A 15,773-nucleotide genomic window follows, 5' to 3' on the forward strand; every position below is an offset into this window, starting at 1 on the left:
GGATTTAGTTGTAACCACAGCAATATTTCTTATTTTCTAAGAATGAATGGAATATTTTTTACAAATACTCAATCTCATTTGAGGAGTAAAGGATTTAAAACCATATTATTGCTGTTACTTTTTAAAGTCCAGCAGTATTTTTTGTATTGTTTTAGTCTTTTTTTTTAGGTTAAGTAACATCATTAGATAATGGAAAGCAATACAGAGTAGTTTGAATTGGGTTTGAATTTCAACTCACCACTGTATAACCCTGTGTTATCTTGCATAAGTTGTGTAACCTCTTGTGACAATATCCTCAAGTATAAAATGTGTTTACTTCATATACATGTGATAAAGATTAAATACGGTAATGCATGGAAAGTCCTCCCACTTAGTATGCACTCAACAAATGTAAAGCAGTTACCATCATCAGAGTTTACAGTTGCTTTCTCATGATGAGGTGATAAGAGGTATAGCAAGATATTTTTATCTTAAGAAACTTGATAAGGGAGGGTAACAATTACTTACTCTTAATTTCTGGGAAATGTTTATATATTTAAAGCATCTACTTTGTTGAAGTTTTTTTCAAATTTAATTTTTTTCAAATGACCCTCTTAAAACTAGGACTACAGTCTCTGTCAGGCATCAGTCATGTTTTCATGCATAGTATAAAGGCAGTCTTGGAAAGTAGAATGGTTACAGAGTTACTTGAGGGAGAACTGAGAATAACAGGCTTTGGGTAAAACAGTAACTTTCAATAGAAGAGTAGTAGGGTAGGTAATAAAGTTTACAAGGTGTCTAAAAAGCCTGGAAATACAGGATAAACTTATTTTCAAATAATATATTAGTTTTCTTCTCTTTTTTTTTTTAAGATTTTTTAATTCATGAGAGACACACAGAGAAAGGCAGAGACATAGGCAGAGGGAGAAGCAGGCTCCCTGTGGGAAGCCCCATGTGGGACTCGATCCCAGGCTCACACCCTGAGCCAAAGGCAGACGCTCAACTGCTGAGCCACCCAGGCATCCCTAGCTTTATTTTCAAATAATAGGCTCAAAATGTTTTTCTTCAGATACCGTTTTAGTTGACAGTCCTCTAAATTTAAGGCAATGGATTCAATTGTTAAACTGAAGGGAAAAAAGGAAATAATAAACATATGATTTTTCTTATATTTTCAGAATTTGGGGGTATTTCATGGTATTCCTTATGGACCATGACAGGATATATATAAATTCATAGATACAAAAATAAATTCTGTTTAATTAGATATCTAACAAGGTACAGTTTTTAAACTAATGAAAGTGACTTAAAATATGGAATAAATGATAACCATACAAATAATTCAGACATAGGGATATCATACAGTAAGTAGAAAAAGAGTAAATATGTTTAGTCCAGTCAGAGCCTTGTTCACATTACTAAGTAATTAGGCCTCATACATGTATAATGATTAATACCATAAGTGGTTAAGATTATAGGAACTAGGACCAAACTGCCTGTTTTGAATCCTAGCTTTACCACTTACCAGTTCTGAAACTTTGGATAAAATTTTTTATGTTCCTCAGTATTTTCATTTACAAAATGATGGAAATAATAGGATCTACCATATAGATAGGTATCTCTTCTATTAAATCCTTGTTGGCTTATGTATCTGATTTCTTTTTTAATGCTTCCAAGATGATTGTTGCTAATCCATCAGAAAATGGAGAGGTGCTCCGTGTAATTCCATCTACCCAGACAGGAATGGCACAAGTGATTATACCTCAGGGGCAGCTTGCGGATGTGAATAGTACTCGCGGTGAGTAATCATGAGATACAGGGGATTTGAGAATTTTTAAAGAACAGATGTATATTTCAGAAAATCACCTCATGAAACTCGGCTAAAATTGATCTCTTTGGGTAAGATTGCGAACTGAATAATTAGAAAAACGTTTTTTTAGCTCAAATAAATTTCATTTTTCAACTCCTGTCTAGGTTAGCTGTCTATTTCATTTTGGAATTCAATGAAGCTGGTTGACTCTTGCTTCCTCCCAAATCACCAGTGAGCATAAAATAAATTCTTCTCGATTATAATAACAGCAATAATAACAGCAACAATAACAAGAATATAGTGCTAATAGCTACTGGAGAAATTTTTACATTTGTATTTTTATCCATATTATTGTTAGCCATGTGACTCATTACTCTTGTATTTAACTATTCTTTGCATCCTCTTTGCTCTTTTCCTCTTACCTTTTTTCCTTCAGATTCAGAAAGGAGAATCATGCTCTTCATTTTTTATTCTTTTCCTTATCTATTTGATAATATTCCTGTTCTCTTTTTTTGCTTCCTTTCCTTGTCCATGTGTTTCAGTCCCTTTTCTAACACCATAGCCACACTGTTTAATCATTCATTCAGAGCTAATGACTTAAGAGTAGACAGTTTTACCTTAGTGATATGATTCTTTGTTAGCAGTTAAAAAGTAAGGAAAAAACAATTTGCAGACAAAATGATAAACTTGGCATAGAAATGAAAAAGAGTTTTACATATTCCTATTATATTATGAAGCTATTAACATAACAATTCTACTTTGATATCCTGTCTATTCGATATAAGCTTCAAAAACTTAATTATAAAATTTTAGTAGACAGTATTATAATCTGAAATGAAACAAGTTTATTAGAGAAATTTTTAATAAAGCATTATAAGTTTTGCTGTCTTTATCTTTAGAACATATCTTGCCTTTCCTACTTCAAATGTATGAGCTCTAGTTAGTTATATTCTCATGGTCTAATTCAAGATATTGATGTTGCTTTGTTCTTGTTATTGCTGCTCAGATGTCTCTGAAGAGAAATCCAGTGATAGAAGTTTACCAACTGTAAGAGTAGATGTTCTAGCAGACAGTACCAGTAATTACACTCTTCATTCACAAGCATCCGTCACATTGCCCAAAAAGACAGTGGCGAGGTGAGTCAGTGGGAAAGAGGAGTTCATGTTTTGAAATCATCATAGAAATCTTTTTTTAATTTATCACATGTAAATTGGGCTGACTATAGAAAAAATCAGAAATTCAGGAAATAGAATAAACTATCATCAAATTATTAAGTATCTTTAATTATTTTAATGGTATCTTGGCAAGTAGGAGACTATCCTTGAATGCTACTTTTCTTCAGTGACACCTGTTATCTTTTGAAGCAATTTGAAAACATCTGAGACTGGGACACCTGGGTGGTTCAGCGGCTGAGCATCTGCCATCAACTCAGGGCATGATCTGGGGATCTGGGATCATCAAGTCCCACATTGGGCTCCTTACAGGGAGCCTGCTTCTCCCTCTGCCTATGTCTCTGCCTCTCATAAGTAAATAATAAAAATCTTAAAAAAAAAAAAAGAAAAGAAAAGAAAACATCCATTCTAGTTCCTAAAATGTTTAATGGTTCATCATCTTTTTATGCATTTAATTCCTCTGTGGTGTAAAATATTAAATGTTTTTTGTTAACATGTTTCTGTTTTTATTTTTGACAATACTGTTTATAATAATTTAGGCAACTATAGACATAAGTTTTGTATTATTTACATTCTTTTAACTATTGGTGACAATATTTAAAAATTAACGCAATATTTATGACATTTAGTCTTAGAGCTTGCCATAAAATCAAGTTAACTCTTAACAAGTCACTTGAAGATGTTTATTGGCTCATTTTTTTGTCAAATGAAAAACAATTATATAATGAGAAGACTACAAAATAAGGTTTAAGAGAGATATATAAAGCACTTAAATTTGTTGGGGTTATAGATATTTGGAGGAAGAAACTTAGGCCTTTACTTTAGCAGTTAATAAAATAGTGATATTTAAAGAAAATTATAATTAATACACCGATCAATTGTATTGTTGTTATTTCTTCTTTTGTTTTAAGCTTTTGTTTTTATTTTTTAAAGATTTTATTTATTTTTTCATGAGAGACACAGAGAGAGAGGCAGAGACACAGGCAGAGGGAGAAGCAGGCTCCGTATGGGGAGCCTGATATAGGACTTGATCCTGGGACTCTGGGATCATGCCCTGGGTAGAAGGCAGACGCTCAACTGCCAAGCCACCCAGGCATCCCTTGTTTTTTAGTAAACTCTACACCCACCTTGGGGCTTGAACTCATGACTCCCAAGATCAAGAGTCATATGCTCTTCCAACTGAGCCAGCCAGGCATGACTATTATTATAGTTTCTTATTGGTAACCTCAGTATATTGTCTTTAACATTGGATAATGAGATAAAACAATTGAATGTCATATGTGTGTTTGTGTGTGTAACTTGTAATATATATTTATTTATATTCCTCCCTTGTCCCAGAATGCTTGAAGAACCCTTTCTGGCTCCTCTCCAGCCACTTTCTTCTAACACACCTATGTGGGCCTGCCGTCTTAGGAGCTGTGAGGTGAGTTAAAAATAAACCTTACCTAGATTCACTAAATTGATAATAACTATAATGCATCCCAAAATGTCCTCTTTTAAGCACAACTTAGAGACTATATCTGTAATACCTTGTTCATGTTTATGCTAACTCTGATCTCATCTATTCTTTTATTCCATAGAGATTGTAGGCTCTGTTAAAACAGAGATCATATAAATCCCTTAGTGCTTTACTATCATTTTTTTCTCTTACAACTCTTCTATAAAACTTCACTATCATGTTTTCTGGTTTTTATCTGTTTATTTGACCATTCCTTCTACTTCTTTGTTTGAACTTATTTCTTTTTATATTCTCAGTGGAAATTCTTTAAGTTTTACTGTTTGACCTTGCCTTATTTCTCTACATTTTATCCCTTGGATAGCTGATCAACTTTGTTAACTTTCAATTCTCACTTTTATAAAAATGATTTCCAAATCTATATCACTGGTTCTTTTATTATCCCTTTGCTCTTGCCCCAGATCTCCAGCTACTTACTGAAGTTTTACTTGAATTTCAACTCAAATTTACCATATGCTAAACAAATTACCATGTCACAACTAGCTCTACTTCCTAAATTCCTTGTCTTTTTAATTCTTTGGTATTTATTATCATTACTTTTCTTAATTATTTGCTTAATTATTTATTCATTATTACATAGCATTGAGCAGGGGAAGGAGCAGAGGGAGAGGGAGAAAGAGAATCTCAGACACTCCCTGCTGAGGATGGAGCCATCTCGGGGCTCAATCCTATGACCCTGAGATTAGGACCTGAACTGAAATAAGAGTTGGATACTCAAGTGACTGAGCCACTCTGGTACCCCTGATGAGAGTTTTTAAAATCGTTGTTATAAACTTGACAGAATTCTATAAACATTAAAGCATTAGCAATTATATGGCCAAAACACATTGCTTTACAATCATGTGCATTGTGTGGTTTACCTAATGTTACAAATCTTATAAGAAACTACTTAAAACTGTCCAGCAGAATGGATCATCACCAGTGAAGGATTCTTTCTTCTCTCCTAAGCTATATCAGTAGTGAAAAACAATTTTGGTTAATGGCTAAAGGAGTGTTTTCTGCATTTTGTTTCAAAATATTGTTTAATAGGGGTGTCTGGTTGGCTCAGTCCGTTGAGTGTCTGACTTTGGCTCAAGTCATGATGTCTGGGTCCTGGGATTGAGCCCTGCATTGATCTCCACACTCAATGGGGAGTCTGCTTGTCCCTATTCCTCTCCCTCTGCCCTCTCCTCTGCTTGTGCTCTCTCAAATAATGTCTTTAAAATATGTATATATATAGGGGTGGGCAAAAAAAATAATAATAATAAAATAAAATATGTATATATATATTGTTTAATAATCCTTTTTACTTTTTGACTTTTATGTTTTTCCATAAGCATTTTTTAGGTTTGACTAATATGTACTAATTGGATAACTTTTAAAATTGTGTTAAACTTTTATCTCCTGACAGATGCCTGGTTATATTGTACTAATTCTAGAATTTTTCTTGTCATTGACAACATTATAAACTGTATTCATTTTATTTATTACAAAATGTTATAGCTGGACTTTATGTTTCTTTTTTTTTTTTTTTAAATTTGAGCTCAAAAGCTCAAGTTTTATTTTATTTATTTATTTTTTAAATTTTTATTTATTTATGATAGTCACACACACAGAGAGAAAGAGGCAGAGACACAGGCAGAGGGAGAAGCAGGCTCCATGCAGGGAGCCTGATGTGGAACTCGATCCTGGGTCTCCAGGATCACACCCTGGGCTGAAGGCAGGCGCTAAACAGCTGAGCCACCCAGGGATCCTCGTGTAATCAATATTTTGATGAAGAAATATCTAGGCTAGAAAGAAATGTGTAAGCCTAGGAGTTTTTATTTTTGTTAGGAGAAATTGGAGATAATGTATTGCTTGGCATCAGGTTATCTCTTCTTAATGTGGCCCAAAGTGCAGCCACAACAGTATTTTGATACCTTCGTTCTTGTTAAATGTATTCTTGCAGGGTGAAATTTTTTTTTTTTTCAGGGTGAAATATTTAATAAATAAAGAAGAAAAGATTTCTAGTCCCACATCTCTGCTCTTATTCCCTTTAATGGGAAACACACTTGGAGTCAGTTTTGGGTCTGTCTGCATTTTACTGTAGAAATCACAGTTAATAGATTTTTCTCTATTGGTATAGAAAAAGCTTCCACTCTTGTTAATACCAATTTTTTTTTACATAATTTATTTATACCTTCCTTGTTTGAGGAAGAATGAAAACAGCTTACAAAAATACATAAAATATATTAGCAAGGTAGAAATTAAAATGGGAACTAAAGAATAAAGAAAAATAATAATGTAACCATAAAATGGAAGTTTATCTTAATGAACTGTATGTACACACATGTATGTATGTCCACATACACACACACTTGTCTATAAGCAACTATATTTCAAAAAGAAGCAACTCAGTTATTCTGTGTCCATTAGATAAAAGTAATTAAGTTAATTTCCATAAAATAAAACCATTAAAAAAATAAAACCATTAACTATTTTTGGTACTAAATTCAAACAATTTTCTCTCAGAGAAGGATCTTCTTAAAAAGAATTTTAATAAGCAAATTCTTTGATATCACTTAGGAGATACTAACACAATTTTCATAGGCTTTTAAAAAGATACATGTCTTATCAAAATTAATTTCAGGGCAGCCCGGGTGGCTCAGTGGTTTAGCGCCACCTTCAGCCCAGGGCGTGATCCTGGAGACCTGGGATCGAGTCCTATGTCAGGCTCCCTGCATGGAGCCTGCTTCTCCCTCTGCCTGTGTCTCTGCCCCCTCTCTCTCTCTTTGTGTGTCTCATGAATAAATAAATAAAATCTGAAAAAAAAATTTAATTTCAGCAAAAGAAAGGTAACCTAGTTAGTTACCTGTGGCTAGTTTTATGCTGACCTGATCGGATCCAGAGTTAGAACTTAAATATAAGGAAGAATGGGTATATAATGTGTTCCTCAAACCATTTTCCCTAAATATTATTTTTCAAGCAAAATTTTGATACTGATGATGTGGCCATGAGTTTGACATTATGTTCTCTAACAAATATTTAGAGAATATCTATTTGATAATGCTGGCTGAAAGTGGATCAGATATACTGATTGTAATAAGTCATTGATAGCAGAGAGAATGACATTCTCTTTTGAAAACTGATGAGCTTTTATCTTGGATAACCACTTCATTGAATTTTTTTGTACAATGAAACATATTTGCTAATAATTTTGTTATTTAATTTCTACTTCATTCAGAAAATTGGAGATTCATACCGTGGCTATTGTGTAAGTGAGACTGAATTAGAAAGTGTCCTAACATTTCATAAGCAGCAAACACAGAGTGTTTGGGGGACCCGCCAATCTCCAAGCCCAGCAAAGCCAGCTACACGCTTGATGTGGAAATCTCAGTATGTCCCATATGATGGAATTCCATTTGTCAATGCAGGTACTTTTTAAAAGAATTATTAAAAAAAAAAAAAAGAATTATTTTAAAAGGTTCAGCACAGCCATGATCCTTTGTGAAAATGTTGTTTTCCTAAAAATTTTGCACCAAATTTTCATTTTTGTGGATGATAACTGAATGTTAATTGATGAAAATGCATATTAAACTAAAAAGAAAATTGAAGTAAATATGACCAATTATTTTGTTGTGAAATTGTATTTTAGTGTATTAGAATAAATAATACTTAGATATTATGCAGATAAATAGAAAATAAAAATATTAATGGAGCCAATGTTATTAATCTAAATATGTATATCTGTTAGGTTTTTTTTTTTTTTTATTGAGTCCAGATAGTCTCTTGTCTCTTGATTCATCTTGTGGGACAAATTTATTTATTTAGTTATTTAGTTAGTTATTTAGTTATTTAGTTATTTATTTTTGTGGGACAAATTTATATTCATTTTCTATAGCTTATAGTTTATGACTCTGGAGTTACTGTATAGAATTTGTATGCAATCTGGGGTTGTGTTATATAGATTTCCAATATTAGGATTCTCCAGCATCAGATGTCCTACATATACTATTCTGAAATATTGGGCTAGTGTGTATTAAAGTGATAGAGTTTGTGAAGTTTTTTTAAGATTTTATTTTTAACTAATCTCTATATTCAATGTGGGGCTCAAACTCACAATACCCAGGTCAAGAGTTGCATGCTCCCCTGACTAAGCCAGCAAGGCTCCCTTAAAGCAGCAGAGTTTCAAACAATTTCCAGAATTTCACCGTAGGGCCAGTTATACATGAAAGAACATAAAGATAAGTGATTTATTTTAGGACTATGGGAATGCTGATTCAGCTGGAAGAGTTGCAGTCTCACCCTGGCCCTCTGAGGATATAAAAAAATATGTGAAGGAAGATGAAATAAATATAACCTCTTCTTTCTAGGTTTCATTAGTATCCTATAAAAGAAATGCAGCATTTTTCCCTTCCCTAGTTCTTTTTTTTTATTTTTTTTATTTTTTTATTTTTTTTTTAAATTTTTTTATTTATTTATTTATGATAGTCACAGAGAGAGAGAGAGGTAGAGACATAGGCAGAGGGAGAAGCAGGCTCCATGCACCGGGAGCCTGACGTGGGACTCGATCCCGGGTCTCCAGGATCGTGCCCTGGGCCAAAGGCAGGCGCCAAACCGCTGCGCCACCCAGGGATCCCCCCCTTCCCTAGTTCTAATTCCCATGTTAACTCTCCACAGGCAGCCACTACATAAATGTGGTGTGTATCTTTCCAGTCTATATTTTTATACTTTAACACACATATTTTATTTGTAATAATGTATTTTACTGTTTTGAATATTTTGAAATATTCACAAATAGTAAACTATAGACATTGTTATGTAATTTTTCACTCACCTTGCTTTCTTGAAATCTATCCACATTGATACTTTTATAGATCTTAATTTAACCAGTACATAATATTCCAGCATATGACCAAACCACTATTTTTCTACTAATGATCATAGGGTGTTTCTAATTTTCAACATTATAAGGAATTCTGTAGTCAAACCTTAACAATATATATTTTCTGTTGAAAAGTTGTAAATAAGTTGATGGTGTATGCATTTAAGTGGAATTGCTGAGTTGCAAAGTATGCCCATTTCGTCTTTACAAGATTATCTCAAATTGTTCTCTGAAGTGATTGTACAGGTCCAAAATCTCTAAAGATTTTGGGCCACTTGTATTTCAGAATTTTTGGAATGTTATACCATAATATTACAGAATACTTCCAGCAAATATTCTGTAGACCATATCACATAATCAAATACAGTAATACTTTTTGGATAGTAATACTAAGAGGAATAAATAAAAGACTATAAATAGCCCCATAAAGTTCAGGTCAAGTTTTGTAGTCTGATGGGTTCCCCAAAATTTTGTTTTCTGAACTTTTTAAATTTCAGAATTATACTTGAGGAATTGACAACTTGTACCAATTTTCACTTGTTTCAGCAATGTGTGAAAATTTCCCTTTCTTCATTTACCTTAGAGTTGCACTGTCAGACTTTAGAAATCTCTATATTCTGGAAATTTTCATATATATACATATATATCTCAAGTTAAAGGCAATATATAAAAATAATACATATATATATATGTCTCAAAGTAAAGGCAATAATATATGAAATCCCATGACTCCCCATCTATCCATCATCCAGCTTCGACAGCTATTAGCATATGGTCAATCTTACCTCATTTCCCTACCAACTTCTCCATTCCCCATCTCCAAGATAATTTTATAGCAAATTCCAGATATCCTATTGCTTTATCTATAATTACTAAAATATATTTTATATATTAAAGTATATATCTCTAAAAGATAAGAACTCTTTTATATATATATATAAAAATCACATACTTTAAATGAATTAATGGTAATTTCTTAATGTCATAAAATGTCCAATGTTCAAATTTTTTTACTTATCAAATAATGCTATTTCCAGAGGTTTGTTCAAATTCACATCCAGGGTTCACAGATTACATTTGGTTAATTTATCTCTTAAATATCTTTTCATCTAAAATTATTTCTCCTCTTTTCCTCTAGGTAGTTTATCCTGTAGAGCTTGCCATATTCTGAGTTTAGCTGGTTTCATCTCTGTACTGTAGTTAACATGTTTTTTTAAAAATCTCCTATATTTCCTGTGAACTGTTAGATCTGGAGGCTTGATTAAATAAAGATTTAATCTCCATTAGTATTTTGCAAGAATACTTCATAGGTGTGCTATGTACTTGTTATTGCTACCTATGTGCAACACCTTTTTCTGATGTTAAGATTGATTGGTGGATTCAGTTATTTAAGAACATTGTTAAATTTTTTATTTTTGCCAATCTGAAGAGTGTGAGATAGTATTTTATTGGTTAAATTTGCATTTCCATATTTACTAGTAAAGTTCAACATCTTTTTTATTGTTCATGTAATATCTTTTTTTTTTCATTCTGAATTGCCTATTCATAATCTTTACCAAGTTTTTGTTTGGTTCTTTATTTTTAAAAAATTATTTGTAGGGATCCCTGGGTGACGCAGCGGTTTGGCGCCTGCCTTTGGCCCAGGGCACGATCCTGGAGACCCGGGATCGAATCCCACATCAGGCTCCCAGTGCATGGAGCCTGCTTCTCCCTCTGCCTATGTCTCTGCTTCTCTCTCTCTCTCTCTCTGTGTGTGACTATCATAAATAAATAAAAAATTTAAAAAAAAATTATTTGTAGCTCTATATTCTGCATATTAATTCTTTGTTATATGTATTATAAAATACTGTTTTTCAACTTCTTTACCTTCTAGTGTCTTTTAAATTTAAGTATTTAAAATTTATATTTAAATTTTTTTAATTTAAAATTTTAATGTTGGCTTTATCAGCACTTTTATTTCTGATTGTTTCTTATTTTATATTTGAAAAGTTTCTGTACTTGACCTAGAGTAGGGTATTTTTACTTACAGCCATAACTTATAGGGACACCTGGGTGGCTTAGTGGTTGAGCTTCTGCCTTTGGCCCAGGGCATGGTCCTGGAATCCTGGGATCGAGTTCCACGTCGGGCTTCCTGCATGGAGCCTGCTTCTCCCTCTGCCTGTGTCTCTGCCTTTCTCTCTCTCTGTCTCATGAATAAATAAATAAAATCTTTTTTTTAAAAAGCCATTACCTATATAGTTTTCACATTTACCTAATTATAGTCTATTGCTATGTAACAAATTACTCAAAACTTGATGACTGAAAACAACAAACATTTATCTCATGGTTTCTGAGTCAGGAATTAAGAGTGGCTTAGCAATGTGGTTCTGCCTCAGGTTCTGTCAGAAGAATGCAGTTAAGGTGTTGGCTTGAGCTAAATTCATTTCACCACTTGACTGGGAGATGATCTGCTTCCTAGCTCACTCATGTGGCTTATTCCTTGTCACATGGGCCTCTCTACAGAGCTGCCTCACAGTAGACAGCAGAGTTCGCCCAGAGAAAGCAATTCAAGCAAGAGCAAAAGAGTGCCCAAGATGGAAGTCACAATCTTTTTATAACCTTGTATCAAAAATAACATCTTGTCACTTCTGCCATATTCATTAGAAGTAAGTTAATAAGTCTATCCCATGCTCAGGGGGAGGGAATTACACAAGGACATGAGTACTAGGGGGTAGGGATCATTGGGGGCCATCTTGGAGGCTGGTTGTTACATTATTTTAGTCCCCCCTTATCCGCAGTTTCACTTTCCAAGGTTTCAGTTGCCTGTTCTCAACCACAGTCTGGAAGCAGATGATCTTCCTCCTGACATATTGTCAGAGGGTCAGTAGTAGCCTAATGCTACATCACAATGCCTTCGTCATTCACCTCACTTCATCTCATCACATAGGCATTTTATCATCTCATATCATCACAAGAAGAAGAAGGGTGAGTACAGTACAATAAGATATTTTGAGAGAAAGAGAGACCTCATTCATGTAACTTTTATGACAGTATATTATTAGAATTGTTCTATTTTATTAGTTATTGTAGTGAATCTCTTCCTGTGCCTAATTTATTAAACTTCATCATAGGTATATAGGTGTAGGAAAAAACATAGTTTATATAGGGTTAAGTACTATCCATTGTTTCAGGCATTCACTGTGGGGCTTGGAATGTATCCCCCGCGGATAAGGGGGGACTACTGTATTCTAACAATACAAATAGAAATAAGGAAATAAATAATTATAAAAGGAAATAAAACTTCACATGACAATATTTACTAATAAATGTAGCTTTTGTAATTTCTATATAAAAGAGTAATAAAAATTTTATAATTAAAAAACATGTATGTAAATAATCAGTTAACATTCAGTAAATGTGGTATTTTCAGATTTCTTTCCCATAATGTACATTTGGTAAATGTAACTTTTGGTTACATTTTTACATTTAGTAAAAATAAACTTTTAAATTTGTGTGTTTATATTAGTAAGACTTACTGATGTTTTCTTTCCTTAAAGTTGTGTAACTGAAAGTGTAAATTTTAATATTGCCACCACCAAGTTATTTTTATTATAGTGTCCAGAACAGATGGATACTTAAATTAATATCAATAGTTGGTTTTGGCCCACAGGGAGTAGAGCCGTGGTAATGGAGTGTCAGTATGGGCCAAGGAGAAAAGGTTTCCAGTTAAAAAAAATCAGTGAACAAGAGAGCAGGTCTTGTCAGCTCTACAAAGCCACTTGTCCAGCCCGGTAAGCTTTATTTTTTTATTTCCTTTTTACTATGTATTTATTTTCTATTAAGTAGTATACACATTTTTATGAAGCTTAAACTGTGCCAATAAGCATACGTGAAATCTAAGTTTCCTTTTACTCCCACTCCCTATGTCTCCCTTTTTTTTTTTTTAGATTTTATTTATTTATTCATGATATAGAGAGAGGGGCAGAGACACAGGCAGAGGGAGAGGCAGGCTCCATGCCTGCAGCCTGACGCGGTACTCGATCCTGGGACTGACGCGGATCACGTCCTGGGCCAAAGGCAGGAGCTAAACCACTGAGCCACCCAGGGATCCCCCCTATGTCCCTTTTTAAGGCAACATCTCTTACCAGCTTCTTAAAGATCTCTCCAAAGATATTCTGTGTATATATGCATACATATATATCCTCCTTTATACTCATAAATGTTGAAATCTCAGTAAAACTTACTAATATTTTCTCTCCTTAAAGTTAGGTAGTAGTATACCTTCTTTCTTGCTGTGAATTCGCATTGCTTTATTTCTATTCTGAATACCTATTATGGTTATTTACCGCACAACTATTTTGTTCATACTAGAATGAATGTAATGACATATACCACTCTATGCTTTGCTTTTTTTTTTCATTCCCAGTGTACCTAAAAACTGCCTCCATATCTGTACATAAAAGGACTGATTCCTTCTTTGTTTTTATTTTAGAAATAAATAAAATCTTTAAAAATATATATGTATATAATTGACAATAACTTTATATTAGTTTCGTGGTTCCTTCTTTTTGATAGCCATAAAATATTACATTTGTGGATGAATTGTCGTTTACTAAATTAGTCCTCTGATAGATATGTAGACTCTGAAAAATATTCTTTATTATTATATACGAAGTTGCAGTTAAGGGATTTCTGAGTGGCTCAGCAGTTTAGTGCCTGCCTTCAGCCCAGAGCGTGATCCTGGACTCCCAGGATCGAGTCTCGCATCAGGCTCCCTGCATGGAGCCTGCTTCTCCCTCTGCCTGTGTCTCTGCCTCTTTCTCTCTCTGTGTCTCCTGAATAAATAAATAACATCTTGAAAAAAAAAATTGCAGCTAATAACATTGTACCTATTTGTATACTTGTACAAGTATATCATTAGAATAAGTTTGTTGAAATTGCTAGGGCAAAGGTTATATTTTGAAAATATTGACAGGTGGGATCCCTGGGTGGCGCAGCGGTTTGGCGCCTGCCTTTGGCCCAGGGCGCAATACTGGAGACCCGGGATCGAATCCCACATCGGGCTCCCGGTGCATGGAGCCTGCTTCTCCCTCTGCCTATGTCTCTGCCTCTCTCTCTCTCTCTCTCTGTGTGACTATCATAAATAAATAAAAATTAAAAAAAATAAAATAAATAAAATAAAATATTGACAGGTATTATAAAGACAGTTGCTCTACAGAGAGATTTTACCAATAATATTCATACTAGCAATGTATGATATCAACACAATAAGTTTTAGATAGACGAGGACTATAGATTTGTCATTGCTTTGGGTTTTACATTTCAGAGAACTATTCATTGCTATCCAGTATGTATCCCTTGGGGCACTCAGGTTAAGCTTAGGAAATACACTGCCTGCCTCCAGGGAACTGATAGTTTCTTGACCTTTAGAGGTGAGTTTGGGAAATTCTGGTGCCATAAGGGTAGCCATGTTCTCATCATCTGACCGCTGTGTTTCTTCTGCCTTATCATCACTGGCTGAGAATGTTTTGGTGGATCTTCCCTTCCTGAAACTACCAGAGTTCCATTATCAAGTAAATAAATAATGCTTCACATTCTGAGGAAGTGGAAGAAACATTGGCTACCACATGGAGAACTGACAGTGCAGCACATGTTCCTTCATCCTCTAGCTGCCCCGACTACTGCCTCTCTCCCTCCTGCCAGCACCCTCCTGTAACCCACAGGCATGAGTTTTTTATGGCTTCCAGAAGAGTTGAGAAGAGGCAAATCCAGAAACAAAAGTTAATATACGGGATGCCTGGGTGGCTCAGCAGTTGAGCATTTGCCTTTCGCCCAGGGCATGATCCTGGAGTCCTGGGATTGAGTCCCTTATTGGGCTCTCTGCATGAAGCCTGCTTCTCCCTCTGCCTGTGTCTCTGCCTCTCTCTATGTAGCTCTCATGAATAAATAAATAAATCTATAAAAAAGTTAATATACATAAATATCCAGATATTTTTACTGATGTAATTATTGTTAATTTGCTAATATGCACGGAGAATATGGCTTCTTTTTTCTACATAATCCTCTGAATGCTTTGTAGTTTAATTGATTTTTCTCTAAACTTTAATGCTTAAACTTCTGCTTGGTAAGTTTGATTTTCTTGACATTATATATGAAAGAATTTCTTCTTGTAAACAGGATTTATATTAAAAAGGTACAGAAGTTTCCTGAATATGGAGTTCCTACAGACCCCAAAATTGACAAGAAAATAATCCGAATGGAGCAGGAAAAAGCTTTTAACATGCTAAAGAAGAACTTGGTAGATGCTGGTGGTGTTCTTAGGTATGACATTTATATAGTTATTTTATTTTTACAAATTAATTAGCTCCATTTACAAGAATGTTTTCTGTAAGAGAAATTATAATTGTTTTCTAATTACTTTATTAAGAATGTTTTTTATGGGCAGCCTGGGTGGCTCAGCAGTTTAGCGCTGCCTTC

The 15,773-nt window shown here is 34.0% G+C and overlaps 1 protein-coding gene across 14 annotated transcripts in view; it reads left to right on the forward strand.

The window, feature by feature from the left end:
• Nucleotides 1-15,773, forward strand: part of CARF (calcium responsive transcription factor) — a 103,070-nt gene that overhangs the window by 28,043 nt on the left and 59,254 nt on the right. For all 14 annotated transcript variants that reach the window (XM_025441966.3, XM_025441967.3, XM_025441965.3 and 11 more), the window contains 6 exons: nt 1,654-1,774; nt 2,793-2,922; nt 4,297-4,381; nt 7,677-7,866; nt 12,967-13,087; nt 15,474-15,617. In XM_025441966.3, coding sequence (XP_025297751.1) covers nt 1,654-1,774; nt 2,793-2,922; nt 4,297-4,381; nt 7,677-7,866; nt 12,967-13,087; nt 15,474-15,617 — 791 coding nt within the window. The remainder of the gene's footprint in view (nt 1-1,653; nt 1,775-2,792; nt 2,923-4,296; nt 4,382-7,676; nt 7,867-12,966; nt 13,088-15,473; nt 15,618-15,773) is intronic.

This window comes from Canis lupus, chromosome 37 (genome assembly GCF_003254725.2).
Source record: "Canis lupus dingo isolate Sandy chromosome 37, ASM325472v2, whole genome shotgun sequence".
NCBI lineage: Eukaryota > Metazoa > Chordata > Mammalia > Carnivora > Canidae > Canis > Canis lupus.